This window comes from Talpa europaea, assembly GCF_964194135.1.
Source record: "Talpa europaea genome assembly, chromosome: 11".
In the NCBI taxonomy this organism is placed as follows: domain Eukaryota; kingdom Metazoa; phylum Chordata; class Mammalia; order Eulipotyphla; family Talpidae; genus Talpa; species Talpa europaea.
In genome coordinates, this window is record NC_140078.1 from 17,798,796 (window position 1) to 17,824,208 (window position 25,413).

The window sequence follows — 25,413 nt, forward strand, 5'->3', positions numbered from 1 at the left end:
CTCACTTAGTATGTGCGCAACTGAGGTCTCAAATCTGGCTGTGCATCAGAATTGCTTGGGGATGATTACTAACAATATTTTCTCTCACTCCAGTAATTATGATTCCTTGGAGCTGAGTTTGGACTTAAAATCAAGCTTTAACAGCGTGCTAAGCGATCGTGACAAACAGGGTTTAGGTAACAACTCCAAAGGGCCTGGCACAACATAGTAAGTGCTAAGTGTTGCCAGCAGGGGCTGGAAATGTATTTGCAGGGTAAACAAATGTTGTGTAGGAAGTATGGATTGAACCACCATCATTGTGCTGTGCACCTAACACTTTGAAAGGAAATAGAGCAGCAGTGTTAGCAATACAAAAGATAAATATTTATTCAGAACAAAACTTTTAACAATCGATTTTACATTCTAAGCCACAAGGAAATAGCAAAATGTAAAGCAAAGTAAAAACAAAAATTAAAAGAAAAGCAGTGTAGTTTTTTCAACTTTAACTTGATAACACTTAGTTAACACAATGCCCTCTTGCTTGACCTATTTTGCAAGTACATTTTAGAGTTAACAGCTCACTTTTAATTCTGGATTAAAGTCTCCTTCTTCCTGAGAGTTAGGAGGTTGCAGATGAGCTTCAGTTAGTTGTTGCTCTGGGGTTTCTAGTTATTGAGGCTAAGGTGTAATTGTAAACTGGTGGTGGGTTTTCTTACTCAGGAAAACCCCCACTTCTCACTGGTGGCAATGCATGGGGAAGGGGAAGGCCCCAAAGGAGCTGGAACCCTTTAAACTAGATATGACAGCCCAGGGAGCAATGCACGCACCCTGGATTACATTCCTCTGTCCCTTCCCTATCTCTCTAGTATGCGGGGAGCCCTTTAAACCTTGTTTCCTCCACCAGATGATATCTTAGTATTCCTTTAGGCTCATTATCCTGAAGAGAGCAGGCTTTCTGGGCCCTCAAGTGTTGAGGAAAATGTTGTGAAGTGTGAGAGGTAGTGGAATGAGCACCGGGTTTGGGGTTAGGGAACTCTAGGCTAGTTCTGGCACCAGACAGCTATGTGATTTTGACCCAGTCATTTAATTGCTCTGGGTCTGTTTCATCTGTTGGAAGATGGGGATTGGTCTAAACCAATTTGTAGGTTCCTTTCCAGCAGGAAAATTCCAGATTTCATGATTCTATGAAAAATGGCATGAGTCACTAAAAGAGCTGTCACATAGTCCATGAATTTTTAAGCCTTAAGAGAGGCCCCTGGCCACCATTCAGAGCTTATTGACTCAGATTACATACACTTTCTAACAACACTGGTTTCACAAAATGTCAGATCACATAGATTAGAAGCAGCAAATTAAAAGGGGAAGGGAAGAGCTGCAATAGGTAGACACCCTGACAGAAGCACAGTCAACAATGTTCTCAATTCAACAAACACTGGAGTGCCTACGAGGTGCTGGGCCCCGTAACTAGCGCTGGGGCGTAAATATGAGCAAGGCAGCCCAAAGGGTGAAAATCTAGGGAGAACACAAGGAGTGGGGAGTAAAAGTTACAAAATCAAACCAAAAAAAAAAAAAAAAAGAAATTCCCCAAATACAAAAACAAAACCAAAATTTAAAAAAAAAAAAAAAAAGGAGGGGACATATGTGCACACTACAGTTCTGTGATGACAGAGTCATCAATTCAGAAAAGGCTGAAACGGAGTAAACTTGGTTTAAGAAGGCGGAGAGAGATGTCTTGTAGGTTTTAAAAAGGTCTCCTTCAAAAACGATAAAAAATGGTTTAAAAAAAAGTTTTGGCACTTAAGAGGGGTAAGCTGGCTGTGTGTTCACCCTGGCAGGCAGGCGGGTGTTCAGTGCCCGGCCACGCCGGTTAGCTGAGTTGACACGGAATTGTGGACGGCTTTGGGACACTGGGCAAAGGCGTGTCCTCGCTTGCCACAGAGGTTGCACACGATGCCCTTCCGGCAGTAAGGGCTCAGGTGCCCCTCCTCCCCGCACCTGAAGCACCTGTCCTGCGTGCAGCTGCCGCTCATGTGGGTCCGCGAACCACATTTAAAGCACGTCTTGGGCTGCCCCTTGTACCAGCTGTAGCCCCTCTCGGCCCCCAAGAAGAAGGCCCCCGGCAGGTGCCTGACCCCGCCCTCCCCCTGGCGCAGCTCGATCTCGCACTTGTACTCCCCGGTCCAGATCCCAAACCTGTCGGTCACTTTCACCGGCACGGCCAGCACGTCGCAGTGGCGCTTGAGCCAGGTCACGATGTCCTCCACGTCCACCGTCTCGTTCCGGAAGAGGATGAAGAGCGTCTTCAGGCTGGACTTGCTCCGCCCCAGCACCACAAAGTTCTCCCAGCAGTCCTCCTGCTCGCGCTTCTCCTCGTAGACGCGCAGGAACAGGGCCAGCTTCTCGGCGGAGCGGAAGCTCACGTCGAACTCGCGGCTGCCCGGGATCTGGATGACCGCGTAGATGTCGCCGGGGTCCATGCCGATGGAGCGCAGGATGAGCGCGCCCACCACGAAGTCCCGGGTCGGGCAGGCGCCCTCGTCTCCCTGGAAGCAGATGCGCACGAGGAAGCGGCCCTTGCCCGGGCCGCCCGCGGGGCCCGTCGCCGCCTGCTCGTCCTGCGGGGCCAGCTCGGCCACGTCCTCGGCCGTCCCGGGCCTGGCCGGGGCCGCCATGGCCGCCGGCTCGGCCTTCTTCCTCTTGCCCGCTTCGACTGCGCCCTTCTTCTTGCGGGGGTCCGCCGCCTCGGCCGCCGGTTCTCTCCGGCCGCCCTTCGGGTCCCCGCGCCCGGCCGGCGGGAAGTCGCCGAGGCCCGGAGCCGCGAGGCCCGCGGGGGCCCCGAGCCCGCCGCCCGCGCCCCCGCTGCCTTCCTCCTCCCGCCGCGGCGCGCGCGACTCGCGGAACTCGCCCTTCTTCTCGGCCAGATTCTTCACCACCTGGGCCCAGCCCATCTTCTCGCGGCCGCCCTCGGCCTCCTCGCCCCGGGCCGCGGGGCGCGCGGGGGGCAGCAGCTGCGGCCGCCCCCGCTTCCTCTCCTCTTCCGCGCCGCCGCCGGTGGCCATTTTACCTCCTTCCCAGCATCCTCCACTCGCTCCCGCAGCCAAAGGGCGCCCATCGCGCGCGCCCGCCCGCCCGGGGCTGTGGGGGTTTGGGGATTTTTTTTCCCCCCCTGAAATTCGACGCTTCTCTCCCCCGCCTCCTCCCCCCAAAGGTATTTACTCGCGGCGCCCGGAGCCCCCCGCTAGCCGGGCCGCGCTTCCGCCCGCGCGCGCTCCGACCCCACCTCCGCGGCGCCCGGGCGGGACGGGGCCTTGGAGCGCGTCCTTGTCCCTCGCGAGCGCTTGGCAGCCCCCGGCCTTGCTCTCGAGGATTTGCTGTTTCGCAAGCGGCCCTGGATGATTTCATTCGAGTAGTGTTACTAACGGTCCACGGGGCAAGGGCGGGGTAGCGTTCTGCAGGATCTCTCCCGTTTTGCAGGATCTCTCCCGTTTTGCAGGATCTCTCCCGTTTTGCTGTTGCTTCGTTTTACCTTTTCTAGTCAGAAAAACAGAAACGGTGCCTAGCCCGGCCCCCTCCTGAAGCGTGCCCCCATGCACTTGCCCTGATGGTCCAGTGTTGGCTTGGGAACACTTTTCAGACACACGGAAAGTTGGAAGAATTTTACAATCAACTTTATACCATTGTCGTTTGAGTATTTCCGCCATCGCCCACATTGTGTATACTCCAACACGCTACCCATAGGCTTCACTCCTTATTTTCGGATAGATTTCCAAGTAAGCCATCTTACATTGTGTTTTTCAGAAGCTTGCCATCGCACTCCTGAGGTCGTTTATACTGAGCGATTAAGTGTCCAATACTGTTCTAAGCACATTGCAAGCATTATCACATGAAATCTACCCAAACAATGCTGTAATTATACTCATTTTACGGGAGGCAGGGGCTTGAGACTGGTTGGGGGGAGGTGGGAGGAGTGGCAGGGTGAGGTTTAAATTACTTGGCTGAGGTAGCAAAGTTAATAGGTGGCACCAGATGTAGGTGGTTAATATTTCTTCAGTGCTTTGCTGTAGACTTTAAGGATCATGGATGATTTGCACCATACTCTCCAATAAATCTCTTCTTTAACATACAGATTTCCTGGCTAAAGTTAGTACAGGACAGCATTTCTATTCCTCATCTCACGCCACTGGCACTTTGGAAGTATTGGTAAAACTAGGGTAGCTGAGGGGATGGGTTTAACATTATCTCCGTCGGCTTTGCTTAAGCACATGTGTATGTATTTGAGGGTGCTTCAGTGACTCCCCTACTTTAGGGCAAGAAAACGTGGATTATGGACTCAGGGAGACCCAAGTTTGACTTCACTGCTGCAAATCTCAGCCCTTCTACAAGGTGTCAATTGTTTGATGACCTCAATGTGAAACCATGTATGGCAGTTAGCAGAGTGTAAAGATATAGCAAGTTTGGATATATGTCCTGGACAATATTAAATCCTATACAAAATGATACTCATTTGTGTGGGATTTCTTTACCAGTAAAATCAGAATGTTATAGGGGGAGCAGCAGTGACAAATGAGGCTGGATTGGAGTGACTTTTGTAATATTGGCTGAGTTCTCCAGAAAGCTTCCTCTTAGAGGTCTTGCTTTCTCCTTGGGGCTCTGCTCCCTTCCACCACTTCTGTTCTTACGGAGTCTGCATTTTTGGCATGTCCGAGTGTTTCATCAGCCCAAACCTCTTTACTCATTCTTTCATATATTTCTGGGAGTAGCGCCACACCTTTTGATGGAGCATCCTGAGTAGGTACCATCTGGAATCACAAGACATGTTGTGGGGGGTACTTATAGGTGCAGCCTCTCAATTTGGGGTGAGAGAATAATCCGTGCATTAAGTTTATTAAGCATCATAGCCGAGGAGAGGAATTGGACACTCCTCCATGTATGGAAATGAGGTGTGACATTTCAAATAATTCTACCTTCCAATACAGATTATTCTATTAGATATTTTGGAACACTTGAATTGAATGCTCAAAAGAAATGCAGTGCAATTCAAATCATTTTTTTTAAATTTTTATTTATTTATTTAGTTTGTTTGTTTTTGTTTATACATGCACGGGTACAGTCAGAAGTGCGGGAGGGCGAGAGAATTCACCAGAGCCAGAGCAGGGAGCAGAGCAGGCAGAAGGACCAAAGTACACTGCTGAGGGGAGCAGCGGGCGGCAGGAGAGGTCTGCGCGCCATGTGGGACCCTCCTCTGGTGGCCGGGGAGCAGCCGGGGATCGAACCGGCGCCGCAGAGGCCGCGGGCAGCTTCGCAACCCAGCGCTCAACCGCTGCGCCCCCGGGGAGGCCCCAATCAAATCATTTTTTTTTACCTTTTTTAATACATTTTTTACATCATTTTTCGTTTTTGCACAACATAGCATTTTCATCTTGGTTATATTCCCCATATAATTCCCACCCCCCCTTATTTTGACTCTGATCCCTCCTCCCCTAGCCCCCTCAAATCATATTCTTAGGATTTTTAAGAGGGGAAAAATTTGGGAGCTCTGGTCTAGGGCTCTGTAGTACCATTTATTCCCTACTGAAGTTTAGGTAATTTCAAATGACTTGCTCCCTCCAAATTATTTTTTATTTTTTAAAAGATTTATTTATTTATGTATAAAAGAGCTGGGGTACAGGCCAGAGGTGTGGGGGTGAGAGAATTCACCAGAGACAGAGTGGGGAACAGAACAGGCAGATTGACTGAAGTACACTGCTGAGGGGAGCAGCAGGTGAGTCAGGAGAGGTCTGCTGTGCCATGTGGGTTCTCCCTGGCCAGCTGGGAGATCGAATTTGTGCTGCAGAGGCTGTGGATAACTTCATAGGTTGCATCTTAACCCCTTGCACCACCAAGAAGGCCCTAATTTTTAAACTGCAGTACACTTTAAAATCTTTGCTCTACCTTGGGCTTCTGTAGGTCCACAAGGGGTTAAGTCTCAGCACTACCAAGCTATCACCAGCCACTGCAGCACAAGTTCGATGCCGGGCCAGGTTGCTAACCCACATTGCACAGCAGACCTCTCCTGTTCTACGTGCTGCTCCCCTCAGCAGTGTATTTCTTTCTTTCTTTCTTTATTTGTTTGTTTGTTTTGTTTATACAAGCACTGGGTACAGTCAGAAGCATGGGAGGGTGAGAGAATTCAGCAGAGCCAGAGCGAGGAGCAAAGCAGGCAGAAGGACCGAAGTACACTGCTGAGGGGAGCAGCGGGCATGGCAGGAGAGGTCTGCGTGCCATGTGGGACCCTCCTCCGGTGGCCGGGGAGCAGCCAGGGATCGAACCGGCGCTGCAGAGGCCGCGGGCAGCTTCACAACCCAGCGCTCAACCGCTGCGCCACCGGGGAGGCCCATGTATTTCTTTCTTTCTTTTTTTTTTTTAAGATTTATTTATATAAGAGCCGGGGTACAGGCCAGATGCGCAGGAGGGTAAGAGGACTCACCAGAGACAGAACAGGGAACAGAACAGGCAGACTGCCGAAATACACTGCTGAGGAGAGCAGCAGTCCAGACAGGAGAGGTCTGCTCGCCATGTGGGTTGCTCCAAGGCTGCGGGGATGGAAGGGGCACTGCAGAGGCTGTGGACAACTTCACAGTGCTGTGCTCAACCACCTGCGCCACCAGAGAGGCCCCCTCAGCAGTGTAATTCAATTAACCTGCCTTTTCTGCTCCCCACTGTCTCTAGTGAATCCTCTTGACCCCCACATCTCTGGGCTTACCCCAGCTCTTGTATGCATTAATAAATAAAATACATCTTTAAAAAAAATCTTTGCTCTATCTCACAAATCTGGGGTGTGGAGAACTGGAGAGGGGCAAGTGTGGGAGCTAGTACTGTAGTCCAGCTGTGAGAGGAAAGAGGGGTATGTGCAAGTATGGGTGGTGGTAGTTAAGGGTCCAAGATATATTTTGAAGGTATTGCTGTCCGAGCTGGATGTGGGTTGAGAGATGAATTATGAGTCAAGGATGCTTCCAGGAAGAGAGCTGCCATTCTGAGTTGGGGTGAAATATTTCTGGGGAAAGATTGTATGGTAGAGTTGGAGACATTTGGTTGGGAGAAGTTGGAGACGTGAGTCTGGGAGGCATCTGGATAGAGATGGCATCGGAAGTCATGAAACTAGAGCACCAATAGAATGAGAGCAGGTAGAGAATAAGAGAAGACTGCATCTAGGAGGAAGGGACTCCAATATCTGGGAGAAGAGGAGGAACCAGCAAAGGAGACTGAAAAGGAGATAGGAAGCAACTCAAGAGTGGTTTCCTGTACCTCTAGTTTAGAAGGTGTTTCATGGAGGAGTAATCCACTGTGGAAATGGATCAAGGAAATGGAGGCTTCAGAAGTAACTCTGGGGTTTAACAAAATGGAGGCCACTGTGGCATCAACAAAGACAATTTTATTGGAGAGTGAAGCCTGGGTGATTAGGCAGTGAGGAATGGGGTAGGATTCAGAGCACCATTGTGGGAGTCAGTCTTAGGTAGTTGATAGAGTCACAGGAGGGATATAGGGATGCGGGTAAATGAGGTGATGCAAACTTGTGAGTTTACTCTCCCAACGATGATTTTCTCAGTGAAACAGGAGGCAAAGTCATTAGCAATGAGTGACCAGGGAGAATGAAGTGATGGTAGGTTTACAGAATGGAAAAATATGACATAATTCTCTATGATTATGGGCAGGACAAGATCAAGGGTTTTTTAAAAAATTATATATATATTTTACATCATTCTTCATTTTTATACAATGCATGCTTTCTCCACTCAGTTGTAGTCCCCGATAAATTCCCACTGCCAACTCACCCGGGTACCATAACCATAGTCCCTTGTGCTCTTCCCACCCCGGTTTTGAAGATCAAGGGCATTCGAATCCAAGTTGAATAGCAAGTGGGAGAGTTACATTTTCTTTAGCGAGATTCGACCCTCTAGGCACTCCGTAGTCCGCGTCCGTTTCCTTGGAGACCGAGACCGGAAAGAAAGCGTCCAGTTTCTGGGAAGTTCGAGTGGCCTAGGGGACCGCGCGATTCATGCTGAGATAAGGAAATCGGAGAAGCCAAATAAATAGGCATCCCAAGAGACCAGGGCCTCACGGACTCACGACTCGTCTTCCCTTTTCTCCAATGGCGCTGGTCGTGCACAAGTAGGTGAAAAATAGCATGGGGTGGGGGTGGGGCGGGTGGGCGATGGTGCGCATGCGTGCTTGCCCCCCCCCGCCTCCGCTTGGTCCCTGCGGCGAGGTCTTCCCGCGGTCTTTGGCCCCGCCCACCACGGCCTTATATAGCTAGCTTCGCCCCCTTCATGCTCCAGCTGCAGGTCTGTCCTCGTCCCTGGTAAACTGCGGTTTTGGGTTGGAGACCCCACGTCTGTTTTCACCATTGCTGCTTGTGGTCCCCATGGGGTTGGGGATTATGGACCTTCTTTTCCTCCCCGACTCTTTACAGGCCGAGTCACTATAGCATTCGCGCCTCAAACCACAAGTTCCACAAGGATCTGGTGAGTCAGAAGGGGATGGGGGCTCATCACCTTTGTCCTCCTGTGTCACACCCCCACGCTCGGGACTGCCCTGGCTGATAAGAGCGTGGAGACCTGAAGTCCAGACCCAGCTGTTCCATTTGCTGTGGGACACAGGACATGTTTCTGAACCCCAGTTTGCTCATAGCTTTATCAGAATACAAACGTATGTTAGACTGCTTTCTTACTTGTCTTTCTTTGCTGCTCTCATTCCCTATGGGTTCTTTTACATGCTTTCTTTTTCTCTCAGTTCTTAACATCTCAGAGCCTGTATGTGTTTAGTTAATTCTGAGTGGCTGATAAAGTGACAACTAACATTTATGGGGTACTTATCACATATTTTGCAATTCCTGTGTTGGAATTCTTGCACCAACCCATGGAGTAGGTTTTATTATTGGATCCAGTTTACAGATCAGAAAATTGAGGCTCAGAGAGGTATCTGTGACTTGCTCACGGTCACTGATGTCTGCTAGGGGTGAAGCTGATGCCTGCAGGATTTGAACCCATCAGTTGTGTGACTGATTGTATTATGTCTGTTAGGCCTATGTTCCATGGCAGCGGTCCAACCAGAAAACCAAGCCATCTGCTCTTCCTCCAGTCCAGCAAGCCAACGGCCACCAGAAAGGCAAAATGAAGTCTTTCACTAGCATTCAACCAGGTGGGCAGAGGCATGTCGGGGATTGGTGGTGGGGTTGGGGTCAGGATAGATTACCCATTTATTTGAGGGTAGGCTAACCCCTAAAACAACTCCCAGATTTCAGGTGTTAATACACATTAATAAAAAGAAAAGAGGGAGTTGAATTGTATCTTTAAAAGAACTTTTCCTGCTCTAGTGTCTTATTTTGTGTGTGGTCCTGAGCCCAAGAGAGAGATAATGGTTAAATTGACACTATATTTTTTAAAACCATCATTTTCCCCTAGAAATGATGGTTTATTTCTCACTTCTATCAGAGTACATTCGTGGATCTGCAAAGAGTAGGTAATCTTTTCCACGTGATCATTCAGGGATCCAGGCTCCTTCAACCCGTAGCTCATTTTCTAAGATCTTGAAGTCCTCTGCTTAATAGTTGTGTACCCAGCTGGCAGAGAAGGAAAGGAGAGAACAAGAATATGGATGATTTTGTATTTAGTTTTTGGGGGTGCCCAGACTTGTAGCACACATATCATTCCCACTCATACTCCAGTGGCCATGACTCAGACACATGACCTGAACACAATGGAAGATGAGAAATGTATTCCAGCTTTGTGTCCAGGAGGAAAATAAATCAGGGTTTGATGAATTCAGAATAATCTCTGCCACATCATGCTCATGCTTTCCAGGGGGTTCTGAGGCCTCAGCCCAGACATAGTTCAAATCTTGGCTCTGCCATTTACTCACTTGGGGAGGTCATTGATCTCTCTGATCTTTAGTTTTCTCAATTGTAAAACGAGTACACTAATATCTCATAGGGCTGTAAGAATTAAATGAGATCTATGATGTAAAGCCTCATTAGTCAACATTATCAGACTCAGTGTTCCTAAATAACAAATATTTTGTACTATTACTTAGTGTCCTAAATTAGCTTCATAGATTATATAACTTACCTATTTTTTTGATTACAAAAAAAAGAAAAAGAAAAACAACAAAAACCAAAATAATACCCTAATTGTAAAGGAATAATAAGAGGAAAATTGTTTGTCACTAAATAATATATATTTCTGTATGCAAATGCTTAGGTTGGGCTCCACTAGAAGACACATGAAAGTCATCATAACATAGTTGTAGAATCACAGTGAATATAATGGTTGCAAATGTAGACTGAAGTGTTGGGTTACCGGGGACTCGAGGGGTTTTCCCACTGCAGCCATGCTTTCCAAAATGGTTCCCCTCTCTTGGTAAAGTTCTAAACAAAGCAAAGTATATGATTCCCTTGATTGTAGCTGCTTCACTGGAAGATTCAGCACTTCAGTAAAGCCCTGCAAAATAGTTTTTGGTTTATTTATTTTTAAAGATTTATTATTACTGGCCTCCCCGGTGGCACAGCAGGTTGAGTACCGCCCTATGATGCTGTCCGCAACCTCTGCAACGCTGGTTCGATTCCTGGCCGGCCAGGGAGAAACCCACATGGCGCAGCAGACCACTTCTGCCTTGCCTGCTGTTCCCCTCAGAACAGTCCTTCTGCCTGTTCTGCTTCCTACTCTGTCTCTGGTGAATTCTCTCACCCTCCCGTGCCTCTGACAGTACCCCAGTTCTTGTATAAATAAATAAATCTTTAAAAAAAGATTTATTATTATTTATTTATGCATACAAGAACTGGGGTGTATGCCAGAGGTGGGGGTGAGAGTGTTCACCAGAGAACAGAGTAGGGAGCAGAATAGGCGGATTGACTGAAACACACTGTTGAGGGGAGCAGCAGGTAAGACAGGAGAGGTCTGCTGTGCCATGTGGGTCAGCTCCCTGGCCAGGGATGGAACTCATGCTGTAGTGGCTCATAGCTTGATAGTGCTGAAACTTTAACCCCTGCACTGCCAGGGAGGCCCTAGTTTTTGGTTTATATGTAAAGCATAGTCACGTTCTAGGGTTTGGTCATTATAAATAGGGCTTTCACCTATATTGCTAACTAATAGGACTTGGGAAAGTTATTCAGGACATAGGACAAGTCTATGTTCTATGGGACTGTCCAGTCCTGGGGGATATCTAGCATCCCTGTCCTCATCCCACCCACAGATACAGTAGTGTCCCCATCCCCCATATTTGAGAAATTCTTCGCCACAAGTGGTGCTGGAGGCCCTGGATATTCATAGGAAACAACAAACCTGATTTAAGTCTCAAAGAGTATACAAAACTAACTCAAAGTGTAAATGTAAAACAAAAAGTATGGGTAAAATGTGAAAATGTGAAACTTTTAGAAGAATAAATATAGGCGAGAAAACTCTTTGGGACTCATGGCCAAGTGAAGCTTCTTAGACTTCACACTGACATTCAATCCAGAAAAGAGAAAGGAAAAAAGTGAATAAGTTGGACTCCTTTCTTTTCTGTGAAAGACCCTATTAGGAGAGTGAAAAGACAACTATAGATTTGGAGAAAATATTGCAACGAGACTGCTATGTACAACACATTGCGAATGCTCAAAACTCAGTAGTCAAACAAACAATTCAGTTAGAACATGGGCAAAAGACACAAAGACTTTTCACTGAAGAGGATTTACATATGGTAAATAAGCACATGAAAAGATGCTCACCATCATTATCCATTAGGGGTGTGCAAATTAAACTACAGTGATATGTCACTGCACATGTGTGAGAATGATGGAAAATAAAAAATAGCAGTAACGCCAAATGGCACAAAGAGGAGAAACTGATCATGCATACTTTGTTGGTGGGGATGTACAATGGTGCAGCTCCTCTGGAAGTTTCTTTTTTTTTTTTTTTTTAAAGATTTATTTATTTATGCATACAAGAACGGGGGTACAGGCCAGAGGTGCCAGAGGTGAGAGGACTCACCAGAGACAGAGTGGGGAATAGAACAGGCAGATCGAACTGAAATACACTACTGAGGGGAGCAGCGGGCGAGACAGGAGAGGTCTGCTGCACCATGTGGGTTGCTCCCTGGCTGGGGATTGAACTTGTGCTGCAGTGGCTGCGAATAGTGTCATAGGTTGCGTCTTAACCCCTTGCGCCACCAGGGAGGCCCTCCTCTGGAAGTTTCTAATGAAACTAACACACAGTTGCCAAATGACCCAACAATTGCATTCTTGGGCATTTATTCCAGGAAGATGAAAACTTAGGGTCACATAAAAACCAGTGCCTGAATGTTCACAGCAGCCTTATTCATAATGCCCTGAGACTAGAAGTGATCCAGATGTCCTTTAATGGGTGAATGGTTAAACAAACTATGGTACACCCTTACCATGGGATACTATTCAGCAATGAAAAGGAAAGAGTTATGCATATACTCACTATCTGGGATGGATCTCAAGAGAATTATGGTGATTGAAAAAACCCAATTGCACAAGTTACAAACTGTGTGATTCCATTTATATAATATTCTGGGAATGACAAGGATAGAACTGGAAAACAGATTAGTGATTGCCAGTGGTTAGAAATGGGGAGGAGGATTGGAAGAGAGGCTGGAGGAGGGAGATAGGGTGGCTGTAAAAGTCAACAAAAGAGATCCTTGTGGTCACCGAAATGCTGTTTCTTGTCTCTCTTAATGTCCACATGCCCTTCTTGGCAATGCACAATGCCGCCTTTGGGAGAAAATGGGTTAAGGGTACAGAGAATTTCTCTGTATTATTTCTGAAAACTGCATGTGAACCTGAATTTCTCTCAAAATAAAAAGCGTAGGGCCTCCCCGGTGGCGCAGTGGTTGAGCGCTGGGTTGCGAAGCTGCCCATGGTCTCTGTGGCGCGGGTTCGATCCCCGGGTGCTCCCTGGCCACCAGAGGAGGGTCCCACATGGCGCGCAGGCCTCTCCTGCCGCCCGCTGCTCCCCTCAGCAGTGTACCTCGGTCCTTCTGCCTGTTCTGCTCCCCGCTCTGGCTCTGGTGAATTCTCTCACCCTCCCGCGCTTCTGACTGTACCCAGTGCATGTATAAACAAACAAACAAACAAACAAATAAATAAAACATGCCTCTATTAAAAAAAATTTTAAAAAAATTACTAGACATGAGAAAAATAATATTTAAAAAAATAAAAAAGCTTAATTAAAAGAGGAGATAGAGCAGGAGTACTACCACTAAGAAAATAAGTACTCATTATTAAAGCTACAAATCTTCCTGAGTTCAGTTTACAAATCTTATAATTTTTGTAAACACTTGTAGGGGCATTTTGGAACTTGGTTAATTAAATTCCCTTAGACTTTTTTTTTTTTTTAAGATTTATTTATTTTTATACAAGAGCTGGGGTATAGACCAGAGGCGCGGGAGGGTGAGAGGATTCACTAGAGACAGAGTGGGGAGCAGAACAGGCAGACAGACCGAAAGCACTGCTGAGGGGAGCAGCGGGCGTGACAGGAGAGATCTGCCCTGCCATATGGTAATCTCCCTGGCCGGCCGGGAATTGAACCCGCACTGCAGCAGCAGCAGACAGCTTCACAGCGCTGTGCTCAAACCACTGTGCCACTGGGAAGTCCCCCCCTCTAGACTTTTTAAACCACATTTCAGTTTTTAATATATTCAATTTCATTTTCTTTTTTTAAAAAAAGATTTATTTTATTTATGCATACAAGAGTTGAGGTGTAGGCCAGAGCTGTGGGGGGTGAGAGGACTCACCAGAGACAGAGTGGGGAACAGAACAGGCAGATCTATTGAAATACACTGCTGAGGGGAGCAGCGGGTGAGACAGGAGAGGTCTGCTACGCCATGTGTGTTAGCTCCCTGGCTGGCTGGGAATGGAACTCATGCTGCTGTGGCTGGCCATAGCTTGATAGTGCTGAAACTTAACCCCTGTGCCACCAAAAAGGCCCCCAATTTCATTTTCAAATAATTGTCTGATTAACAAAATCTATTGAATATTTAAATGATTTTTGTACATCTAATGAATAAACTTCTAAATATAGGTTAATCTTATATTCCTTAAAAGCTTTGGTAATTTGGGCCTCCCTGGTGGTGCAAGGGGTTAAGACACAACCTATGAAGCTATCTGCAGCCACTACAGCACGAGTTCAATCCCAGCCGGCCAGGGAGCAACCCATATGGTGCAGCAGACCTCTCCTGACTTGCCCGCTGCTCCCCTCAGCTGTGTACTTTGGTCAGTCTGCCTGTTCTGTTCCCCACTCTGTCTCTGGTGAATCCTCTCACCCCCCTCACCTTCTGGCCTGTGCATAAATAAATAAATCTTACAAAAAAAAGTTTCAGTAATTTATACACAAATTTAATAAGAGTGTCTTAAATGTTTCAACTTAAATCTACATAAAAATCTCATTTACACATTGAAAGCTAAAACTACACATTAAGGGCCTCCCCAGTGGTGCAGCAGTTGAGCCCTGGGCTGCGAAGCTGCCCGCAGCCTCTGCAGCACCGGTTCGATCCCCGGCCACTGGCGAGGGTCCCACATGGCGCGCAGACCTCTCCTGCCACCCACTGCTCCTCTCAGCAGTGTGTTTTGGTCCTTCTGCCTGCTCTGCTCCCTGCTCTGGCTCTGGCGAATTTTCTCACCCTCCCGTGCTTCCGACTGTACCCAGTGCTTGTATAAATAAATAAATAAATCTTTAAAAAAAAAACAAAAGAAACCCTACACATTAATCTACAAATTCTCTTAAACAATTTAATTAAATACCAGATAGATACAGGTTATTCATAAATTGAACATAGAATTATGTTAATTTACTTCTTCACCTCAACACTTATGAAAATTTCCCAGGGTCAAGGATGTAAATCTACTAAAGACATAATATATTTTTCTGAAATAAACTGGGTTGCTGTGTGTGGTTAGGGGCTTGTAGTTGCAGTCTTTTGGGTGATTTGTCTTAGGAAGGCTGAGAAGATGCAAGTGCGCTAAGGACACACTGTTCAAATACCTTATTCTGATAGAATTATTTCCAGGGGCCTCCCTGGTGGCGCAGGGGGTTAAGCACAGCGCTATGAAGCTGTCCACAGCCTCTGCAGTGCGAGTTGGATCCCTGGCCTGCCAGGGAGCTACCCACATGGCGCAGCAGACCTCTCCTGACTCCCCTGCTGCTCCCTCAGCAGTGGATTTCAATCAATCCACCTGTTCTGCTCTCCACTCTGTCTCTGGTGGGTCCTCTTGCCCCGCTGTACCTCTGGCCTGTGCCCCAGTTCTTGTATGCATAAATAAATCTTTAAAAAAAAGAATTATTTCCATATTTTCCAGTTCTGGCAGGACCACAGCTTTTATGAGGGACAGAGCGGTCATGTGATCTGCCCATGGTTATCCAGCTAGTAGAAGGCAGAGCCTAGGTTCAGACCCAGGCTGTCTGGCTCATAGTTCTTGCTCTTGAGCCCTATCCCATCTACCCTTGCCACTGATCAGGTGCGGGGAGAGCAGGGATCTGAACTCAGGCCTGCCACACTCTGGTCTTGCTGTTCCACATTGCACCAGCCACTGGCAAGACAAGAAACGTGGATATTCCTGCTCTGGATGAGTTGATACTGGGGGTGCCTGGCTCTGCTCCCCTTTTCCTTGCCTCTTCTCATCCCCACAGCCCTTGCTTTCCCCAGGGCTTCTCTGTCCCTCCTATTGGCCCAGAGTGAGGCCCAGGAGCTTGGTGATGATGGTTGTGTTTCAACCTCTGCTCAGTGTGACACATGAGTAGCCATGAGTGGTTGGCATTGGGGCCTGTGTCATCTTGTGGATGGTGTGTCCCCTGGGACCTGACTCCAGGCCTACCACTGCTCTCACTCTCTCCCTGCTCTTCCCTGTGCTCTAGGGTTGCATTCCAAGCCCAGCTTGTTGAGGCCGAACCAAAAGAGGAATTCACGAGAGAAGGTGGACCCTATGGAGATGCAGGCCAGAATCCGGCTGATGAGAGTATGAGAAGCTGCTTCCCACAGGCCCCGGACCCAGGAGTACAGCAAACATACACAGAGCTCTCCAGGGGTGCCTGACTTCTTCGTTTCCTCCTGCCTCCTGGCAGCAGTCCTGTGGGCACACTTATCCCTGTTTTACAGATGGGGATACTGAGGTGCAGGGAGATAAATGATTTGTACCTGTTCATACAGCCAGAAAGTGGTCGGTGCCAGGGTTCAGAACCAGTTAAGCAAAGTGTTTGCTGTTGCATTTAAGACTAAGAAAAATGATCAGAATCAGTTTTTATTTTACTGCATTAGAAACAGTCTAGTGGCTTGTTCATTTTAAAATTTCCAGTAAATTAACCTTTCATGGAATGCAGTGCATCTTGAAGCAAGGCTTATTAGAAGCTTACTATTAGTTTTTCATACCAGTTGGTACAATTTTAGAAAATTAATTTTCTCACCATCCATTGTTTTCATGGTTCCTGTTATTGTGTGAAAGTTTCAGAGTATTTGAAATGATTAAAGAAGAGAGGTCTTTAACATCCGTAGCAGAAAGTAAAATAATAAACATTTCTATGTAAGTATTACATAGAAATATGGAATAATTCTTGAATTCTCAAGGAAGTTTTTTTTTTTTTTAAGATTTATTTATTTATGCATACAAGAACTGGGGCATAGGCCAGAGGTGAGGGGAATGAGAGGATTTAACAGAGACAGAGTGGGAAGCAGAACAGGCAGACTGACTGAAACACACTGCTGAGGGGAGCAGCAGGCGAGTCAGGAGAGGTCTGATTCTCCATGTGGGTTGCTCTCTGGCCAGCCCAGGATAAAACTCATGCTGCAGAGGCTGCGGATAGCTTCATAGGTTGCGTCTTAACCCCTTGCACCACCAGGGAGGCCCTCAAGGAAGTTTTTAATAGCACAGTGAACAATGACTACTATATAAAGAAACAGGGGAAAATGTATTTGCTTTGAAACCATTTTTCTCCTTTAACCTTTAATTTTGCACAAATGGTTTAGAGATAGTCCAGTGTGCTTCATGGAGAAACTCATATTTTTGATGTTATTTTTATCCTGACTTTAGAAGGGTTTGTGTATTTTTGTTCAGTATAAAACATGGACTTTGGGTGATTTGGTTCTAAAATCTATACTCCTAACCATTTCCTATGGCATCTCTTGTCATCATTCATTCATTGAATAGTTACTGAATACCTACTATGTGCCAAGGTGTTTTCTAAGTGTGGGTTTTCAGTGATGTGGCCTCTGACTCAGGGACCTCACATTCTACTGGGAGAGAGTAAGCAAGACAAATAAATATATGTGTGGCAATGCTAAGAGCTATGAAGATGTATAAGGGTAAGATTGGGGACTATTGGGCACAGAGGAGGGAGTGGCTGTGACTTTTAGATAGGGTGATCAGAGAAGGCCACTAAGGGGCTGATAATCTGAAGGAGGTGGAGATCTGCAAGTGCATAGGTCCTGAGGTCTGTGTGACGGGGGTAAGTGAAGAGGGAGAAAGATGGCCAGTGTGGGGGGCATAGGGGGTATACCTGTATATGGTGCTGTAGTCTGATTAGGCTTTGTGTTTATATGCTGAGTAGGACAGGAAGACCCTGGAGGAGTCTGAAGAGAACAGGGATGTGATCTGACTTAGGTTTTTGCCAGAATCTTTGGGCTGCCACTGCTGTGTGAATGGACTTTGGGGACGAGGTGGAAGCAAGAAGTGAGTGGAAATTCCTTAGTTGGTGTGTTTTGGAGTTGGAATAGGATCCTGATTCTTCCCCTCACTCTCAGGACACTGATTTACTCCATCTGCAAGTCTTGAGAAAGTACATTCTATGTGCCAGGCACCATGCTGGGTGTTGGGGACACAGCTTTGAACCTGGCACCCAGAGTTTGTGCTGCATGGAACTAACACTTTAGTGGGAAGACATGTAATAAGTGAATTTTTAAAAACCCCAAAGAATACTCATCTGTTTGTTCAGCCCATAGCTCCGGAGCCCCAGGCACGTTGCCGTGTGCTGGAGGTGCAGCTGTGACCCATCCTGGCTGCATGTGGACATGGTAGTGGGGGAGACAGACAAGAAAATAGTGACTTTATGGGGGAAAGTTATCTGTTTCGCTTCTTACAGCAGCTCTCGGAAGCAGGTGTGAGTTTCCTGACCTTTAGAATGAGTATAGTCAGGCCCTGCCGGTTGACTAACTTGCCAGGTTCCCACAGGTGGTAAGTGCCAGAGGTGGGATTTGAAACAAGGTGTGATGAGGCCTAAAATCCAAGTCTTAATCATTACGAGATTCAGTCACACCTTGCAGTTTTCAGCCCACCTGGTTCCTTGTCTTAGTATAGTAGAAAGACAGACATTAGTCAGAAGTCGGCCTTTCCCCCAGTTCCTGTGCCATCACTTTTTGGCTGTGTGACTTTGGGCAAGTCACTTAACCTCTGAGCTTTCACTTATGAATAAAATAAAGTTAGTAAACCTAGGCTCTGAGAGGATGAACTAATAATCTGTGTCCTGAGCCAGGAGGCATGGTGCCTGACACATAGTAGTCCCTCAACAATTGTTATTGTAGATTTTATGTACCTTCTGTGGTGACCTTAGGCAAATCACTTAACCCCCCAGCCCCTTAATGTTTCACAGGGGTGTTGTATGAAATGAGAGAGAACAGCTCAGCTGCCTGAGAGAAATGGTGGTGGTTATCATTCACTCTGCCTCTCCTGCAGACATGGCCTGTCACCTCTGCTACCTTATCTACCTGGGGCTTTTCTTTCACTTTTTAAAAAATATTTATTTATTTTATACAAGAACTGGGGTACAGGCCAGATGTGCAGGAGGGTGAGAGGATTCACCAGAGACAGAGCGGGGTACAGAACAGACAGACTGAGGAAATACACTGCTGAGGGGAGCAGCTGGGGAGACAGGAGAGGTCTGCCGCACCATGTGGGACCCTTATGCCGGCCGGGATCGAACCTGCGCTGCAGAGGCTGCAGACAGCTTCACAGTGCAGCGCTCAACCACCTGCTCCACCAGGGGAGGCCCCCTGGGGCTTTTCTATTACTACTTCTATTATATTTCATTAATTCTGAAAAGCCATTGATAATAAGGCTCACCTTTATTTTATTTGTCCACTAATAAAATATTTGTCAATTAGGTTGGGACAAGCTGCCAATTTTAAGACATGTCCCCACTTCAGAGATGTAAAATAGGGGGAATCGGGCTTTCCAGAACGAGTGAAATCATCGGAGGTGCTCTGACCCGCACACAATGGGGAGCCACCGCCCCGCTTGGGCCGCATTTACCAGTGGCGGCCACGAGGGGCAGGTGTGCGGCGGGAGGACAGTGGTCCCCTAGCTCCGGGAGGCTGCGGGTGGGGCCCCAGCCTTGCCCTTCTCTGCCCGCAGGCGATGATCAGGAACCGGCGAAACGCACTCCAGGAGCTCTGCCACCACGAGAGCTTCCTCACCAAGCACAATCAGCACCTGGTGAAGACCATCCAGGACATGGAGGACAGCGTGGCCCAGACAGTGCGGACAAAGCTGCAGCAGCAGGAGACCCTCTCCGTGAGTCCCCACCCAGGCCCCGCAGCCCCGCCTCTGCCCTGGGCGCTGCCCGCCGGCGGGTCTCCGCCCTCCTTAGTGCTGGGGCGCCCTCTCCTGCCTTCTCTCCGCCTGTCCCGGCCCCCTGCACTTAGAGCCATGTGAGGCACTGCCACTACGTGGCTCGATGGGGGAATATTATCTCTTTTACTCTTTACAGCAGCTCTCCAAAGCAGGTATGAGCTACCTGACTGCTGGAATGTGTACAGTGGGCCCTGGCAGGCTGGCTAGCTTGTCCAGGTTCCCATAGGTGTAAGTGCCAGAACTGGGGTTTGAATCAAGATGTGGTGAGACCTAAAATCCAAGTCTTGATCTGGACATGATTTCCCCACACTCAGCGGCTCTCTCCACGTGGAAGATACAGCTCCTCCACCCTTTGCCCCATCCTCCTGGGCTTCAGAATCAGACTGGGATTGGGGGAGGCTTACCCCATAGCCAGCACTTACCAGCTGGGACACTTTGAGTTCACCTCTGAGCTCTGTAAGATGGGGCAGCCACCCCAAACAGGGGTTGAACTTGCTCAAGGTAGGTGGGCAAGAGAAAGTAACCATGCCCCCCTCCCTAGCATATACTTAATGCTGTGATACTGTTGCTTTTATATATTCATTATAATCCTTATAGCAACCATTGGGATGGACATTGTTATTCTAATTTTTTAAAAAAGATTTATTTATTTATGCATACAAGAACTGGGGTACAGGCCAGAGGTGCTGGGGATGAGATGATTCACTAGAGACAGAGTGGGGAACAGAACAGGCGGATTGACTGAAGTACACTGTTGAGGGGAGCAGCGGGCGAGGCAGGAGAGGTCTGCTGTGCCATGTGGGTCAGCTCCCTGGCTGGGGATTGAACTCATGCCACAGTGGCTGGCAATAGCTTGATAGTGTTGAGACATTAACCCCTGTGCCACCAGGGAGGCCTGCCAGTTGTATTTTTTTTTTTTTTAAGATTTATTCATTTATGCATACAAGAGCTGGGATATAGGCCAGATGTGTGTGTGTGTGGGGGGGGTCGGTGAGAGGATTCACCAGAGACAGAGTGGGGAACAGAATAGGCAGACTGATAGAAATACACTGCTGAGGGGAGCAGCGGGTGAGACAGGAGGGGTCTGCACCATGTGGGTAGCTCCCTGGCGGGCCAGGGATTGAACTCGTGCTGCAGTAGCTGCAGATTGCTTCATAGGTTGTGCCACCAGGGATGCCCGCCGCTAGTTGTATTTTTAAGGAAAGATAATTATGACTGCAGTGTGCAGGATGAATCAGTAGATGACCAGTTAGGCATAACTATTGTAATATTTCAGGCAGAGATGAGAACTTGAAGAAGATTGGCAGTGGAGATGGAGAGAAGGGTGTGGCTATGAGGTTGGTAGGGGGGTCAAGTCCATACACCTTGGTGCCATTTTGGATGAAATGGGGAGTAGGGACTGATGCCCCATGTGAGGTAGGGCCATGGGCTGATGTGGGTGGTGTAACAGGGAACGTTTGCAGGAGGGTGGGGCAGTAGGTGACTATTTCCAGCCTCTGCTCAGGGTGCCAGGCTGGGACCAGCACCAGGTTTGGGGACTCCTTTGAGAAGTGCCGAATGGCTGCTGCAGGCTGCAGGTCCCCGAAAGATTATGCTTTGGTGGCTGCAGCAGAGGCTGGAGGTGACTGACCACACGGCCCCCACAGAACGTCATCGACATCTTGAAGTACTCAAACAAGAAGAAGCTGCAGCAGTTGAAGTGTGAGCTTCAGGAGTGGGAAGAGAAGGAGGCATCCAAAGTGAACCGTAAGCACCGGGAGGTGAATGCCACAGTCCTCCCCTGTCCCCGTGGGGAGGCCAGCTGCTGGACAGTCACTTGAACCTACCTTCCAGAAACTCCCCTCATCTCCCTTGGTGTAGGCTGTTGGAATTGTTAAGATGCAGAGCTTATCTGTGGAGTGCTTACCACTTCCAGGCCCTGTGTGTCATTGTAGCCACCTGTGAGATGGGGACTCAGCTCCCTTTTTATAGATGAGGAAACTGAGGCCAAGGGAGGTGAAGTGGGCAGCTGAAGGTTATGCAGCTGGGAGCCAGAATCCTACCTCATCCTGCCTTGATTTTTTGCCATGGTCCCTCTGGGAGTCACTGCTGGGTCAGGACCCGGGTCTCCTTTCATCCCATCAAGCCTGTGGTTTCTTTCCACTGGGCAGTCTGGAAGTCTTCCAGATTGGGGGGGGGGGGTATTGTGTCAGGCACCTCACATGTTGAGGATCCCCTCCGTGGAGGGTGACAGGATAGGCTTTGTCTAGACTGTTCTGTGGTAATAACTTCTGGAACCAGTGTCACCTCACTCCCTGGATTCCTTGCCTTGGGAACATGTGCATGAGGAGACTGAGGCCCAGAGAGGCACAGTCTTAATGAGGGTCACAGAGCAAGTTGATGGCAGAACTGGGACTAGGTTGAGGGGTCTTCACCAATAGTTTTTCCTCCCCAGCATTGCCTCTTCTGTGGGGAGAAGACTCCTTAGGCGCTTTAACTTTTACCACCTCTCAGCTTTGTGTGAGCGCCTTGGCCCGGGCCCCAATCCACTGGCCAAGGAGACTTCTTTGGAGGGGTCTGTGAGGGTGCACCCACCTCCTGTCCCTCCTGACCTCCCCAGAACTGGAGCAGCAGTTGAAGCACCTGACAGCCAAGATCCAGAAGACCCAGGAGGAAGTGAACTTCTTGAGCACTTATATGGACCATGAGTATCCCGTCAAGTCGGTCCAGATTGCTACCCTCATGCGCCAGCTGCAGCAGATGAAGGACAGCCAGCAGGTAGGTGGGCCCTGGCCCTGCCCGCTGGACCCCGCGGAGGCAGGGCTGAAGGCCAACACCCTCCTGCCGCCCCCAGGATGAGCTGGAAGAAATTAACGAGATGCGCAGAAAGGTCCTGGCGAACTTGTCCAAACAGATACGGGAGAAGCAGGAAAAGCTTCTGATGTCTCTGGTGGTGGTGAGTAACCCACTGCTGTGGGGCACCCAGGTGTGCCCCGACCCTGCTTTCTCCCCTCCATCCTCTGCCTCCAGGGCCCCTGCTGCCCCACCAGTCTCTGTCATGCCTGGCTGCCCAGGAAGAGGCACCCGGGGCCAGACCCCTTCTCCCTCCACAGAAAACCCAGTCTCCCCATGAGAAGGCGCTTCTGCAGAAGACCCGCGACACTCAGCAGTTGCGGAGATACTTGGAAAAGTTCAGAGAGGTGAGTGGGCGAGGAAGGTGGGAGTGGGCAGGGTCCCAGGATTTGGGGGTGTCAGACTGGTGTTCAGGGGACCTCCAGCTCTGGGGTGAGCCCTTCTCCTTGCCAGTGCTGTCATTGCTCGTCATTCATCTCAGAGGGGATGAGCGCTGCCGTAGGCCCTGCCTCCTGAGCCTGCGCCAGTCGTGGGCCTGTAGCGATCCCGCGGCCGTCACCCACCAACCATCGTTTCACTGCCCTCAGCGACCTCTTAATTCTTGGCATTGACCGCTCACTACCAGCGTGGACGCCCCTCACTCACCTCCCTCCACGTTCATTTTCATTAGCTCACGCCTTCGTGCGTCATTACCGTCTCCACCACCCCCATGCACTCTGAGCATCAGGCTCTGCCATCCCTTTGCAACCTGTGTCCGTTCTCCATGATCCCCTAACTTTGTCCGGCACTGTCAGATGTCACTAGCCTGAGCCTGCCTGGTCCCGCACCTAGGGCCCCTGCCGGGCGATCCTGGTGACCACGCCCAGCCATGTCCTTAGCTGTCTTTCTTCCTCTTTCATTTTGCCCTTTTCTCCCTGGGGCTGGGGGACCTTTGCTTCTCACTCTCCCCTGCTGGGCCTCTTCCATCAGTCTATTGGCCAGTTTGAAGCGGAAATACCCTTATTAAGGAAGGAGGTGAAACAGCTCCACATCCAGATCCTGGATCCCCGAGAGATCTTATTTGCGGACGTTCTGCTTCGGAGACCCAAGTAGGTGATCGTTCACACACTGGCCATGGTCTGGACTGTTCTCAGGGCGCAGCTGAGTGCGGCGGGCAGAGCCCTGTGCAGGGAGGCAGGGTGCCCAGCCTGCGGCCCAGCTCTGCCTCTGACCTCGTGACCGCTCTGACCTTTCCCTTCTCTGGCCTTCGCGCCCCGTCTGCCAGCGGGCTGGGTTAGGGAACCTTTGTGGATCCTTCCGGTTCCCAGATTGCATATTTCAGTCTCATGGGTACACCCCTAGGCTCCTGGTATGTTCAGGAAGACGGAGTTTAGCGGAGGTGATTGAATGGCCTGGAAGACGCCCTGCAAGGAGAGGATGCCTTCTGTCTAGCATGCTTCTCCGCAAAGCCAGAACTTCCTTCCTGCCCGCTCCAGCTCTTTGCCTTCCCTCCTTTGGGTCTGGAGGATACTGGGTATCCTGGCTTGGGGATACCTCTAGGCCAGGCCTCTCCATGGGGGCACAATACAACCCTGGCACTATGACCCTCGTCGTGGCCTGTCCGAGCCCAGTCCTCATCCCTGTGTACCTCAGACCTCTGCAGGGGACATGAGTCCCGCCAACCCCACCCAGCCTCCATTTCTTACCTGTGTGCGTGCGAGCATGTGCACACACACACAGTTGCACATGAGTTCACGATTGTGTTTGGGGATAGGGCCCCTCGGCTAAGTAACTGTGTTCTCAGACAAGCCTCCTCTGAGTGCATGTCCCCGACCTGCAACTCGGGGACCCCCACTTGGCCCCTCTCACCTCTCTTTGCTCTTTCCCACCAGGTGCACCCCCGACATGGACGTCATCCTCAACATCCCCGTGGAAGAGGTGCTGCCTTTCTAGGGGCGGGGCCACGGCCTCCCCTCCCTCCCAGCCCTGTGCGCCTGGACCCTGGGCTTCACATCTCCATTCAGGCCCTGGCCCGCCGTCCCTCCTCGTACCTCCCTTTCCTCCCTCTCTTTCCTTCCTTCCCCCTCCTTTTGTCCCTTCCTCCCTCCTTTCTGCTTGGTACTGCTGCTTGGGCCAGGTTGGGATTCGCAGTCAAACCTGCCTTTCCTTTTTACCAGTAAAGCTGGGTTTGCATTTGTGCTTTGCCAGTGCCTGGGGGTTCCCTACCTTGTACAGGTGTAGTGGGAATGGACATTGTCTTAAGCTGAGGGGTGCGCAACAGTGCTGACCCTATCTGGGGCTCGAACCGCTAGAGCAGGGCTGGGGTGACCCCCTGCCTGAATCCCCATGGCTCGGTGGCTGTGGCCACTCCCTTCCTGGTACAGTTTGCTTCCCAGTTTGTGCCCAGGCCTGTCGAGGCCAGTGCCAGGGTGGAGGGAACACGCTTGTGTCTGATACACCCAGGAACTTGCTGGGCCTTCATCACTGGGGCTGCCTCTTGTCTAGTGCCACCGCCTGTCCACTGCCTCTGCCTCAGCTGCATATGGACACGAGCAGAAGCCTGAGCCTGGGCACGGTTGGGCATAGTTTCCCTCCATGGCGGGCCAAGATGAGCCACCAGGACCCCTTCCAGCAAGGACTTGTCTCTCCAGACACTGGTGGTGCTGGTGGCAGGTGTGTTTCCGTGCTCAGACCCTTCAGAGCCTGCTTCACCTGGGAGAATGCCCCACCCAAGGCCAAGCCCCTTCCCACACCCAGGGACCTCTTGGTGTTCAAATACCAAAGGCCCAGCCCTCCCAGCCTCATTTGGGACAACTCTGAAGGGCTTTCTGCCTGCAGATGCTACACCACCTCCACCTCCTACCACCACCGGGTCGGTCAGTAGAACTATCTTGGGCCCACCTTGCAGCTTGACTTCTGGAAGTTCGGCAGACTTCTCCCTTCCCCAGTGGTCGATTCCACGGGCACTCACTAATACCCCGGCACCCCCTATTCCAGCTTAGAGTTGGCTTCCCTGGGGCCCCCAACTGCTG

At 49.5% G+C, this 25,413-nt stretch overlaps 2 protein-coding genes across 2 annotated transcripts; one reads left to right on the forward strand and one right to left on the reverse strand.

Annotated features, from left to right (window-relative positions):
* Nucleotides 1–1,826: 1,826 nt before the first annotated feature.
* On the reverse strand, nt 1,827–3,038 carry ZCCHC3 (zinc finger CCHC-type containing 3; the record flags this gene model as incomplete). The annotated part of the gene is made up of 1 exon (XM_084246648.1): nt 1,827–3,038. One exon carries the CDS (start codon nt 3,036–3,038, stop codon nt 1,827–1,829), a length of 1,212 nt encoding a protein of 403 aa, XP_084102774.1.
* A 5,069-nt stretch (nt 3,039–8,107) lies between these two features.
* LOC311179442 (uncharacterized protein C20orf96) lies at nt 8,108–24,334 on the forward strand (the record flags this gene model as incomplete). Its single annotated transcript, XM_084246649.1, has 11 exons — nt 8,108–8,127; nt 8,429–8,480; nt 9,039–9,156; nt 15,867–15,967; nt 19,352–19,510; nt 21,217–21,316; nt 22,170–22,327; nt 22,404–22,505; nt 22,663–22,749; nt 23,372–23,490; nt 24,274–24,334. 11 exons carry the CDS (start codon nt 8,108–8,110, stop codon nt 24,332–24,334), a joined length of 1,077 nt encoding a protein of 358 aa, XP_084102775.1.
* Between the last annotated feature and the right edge of the window lie 1,079 nt (nt 24,335–25,413).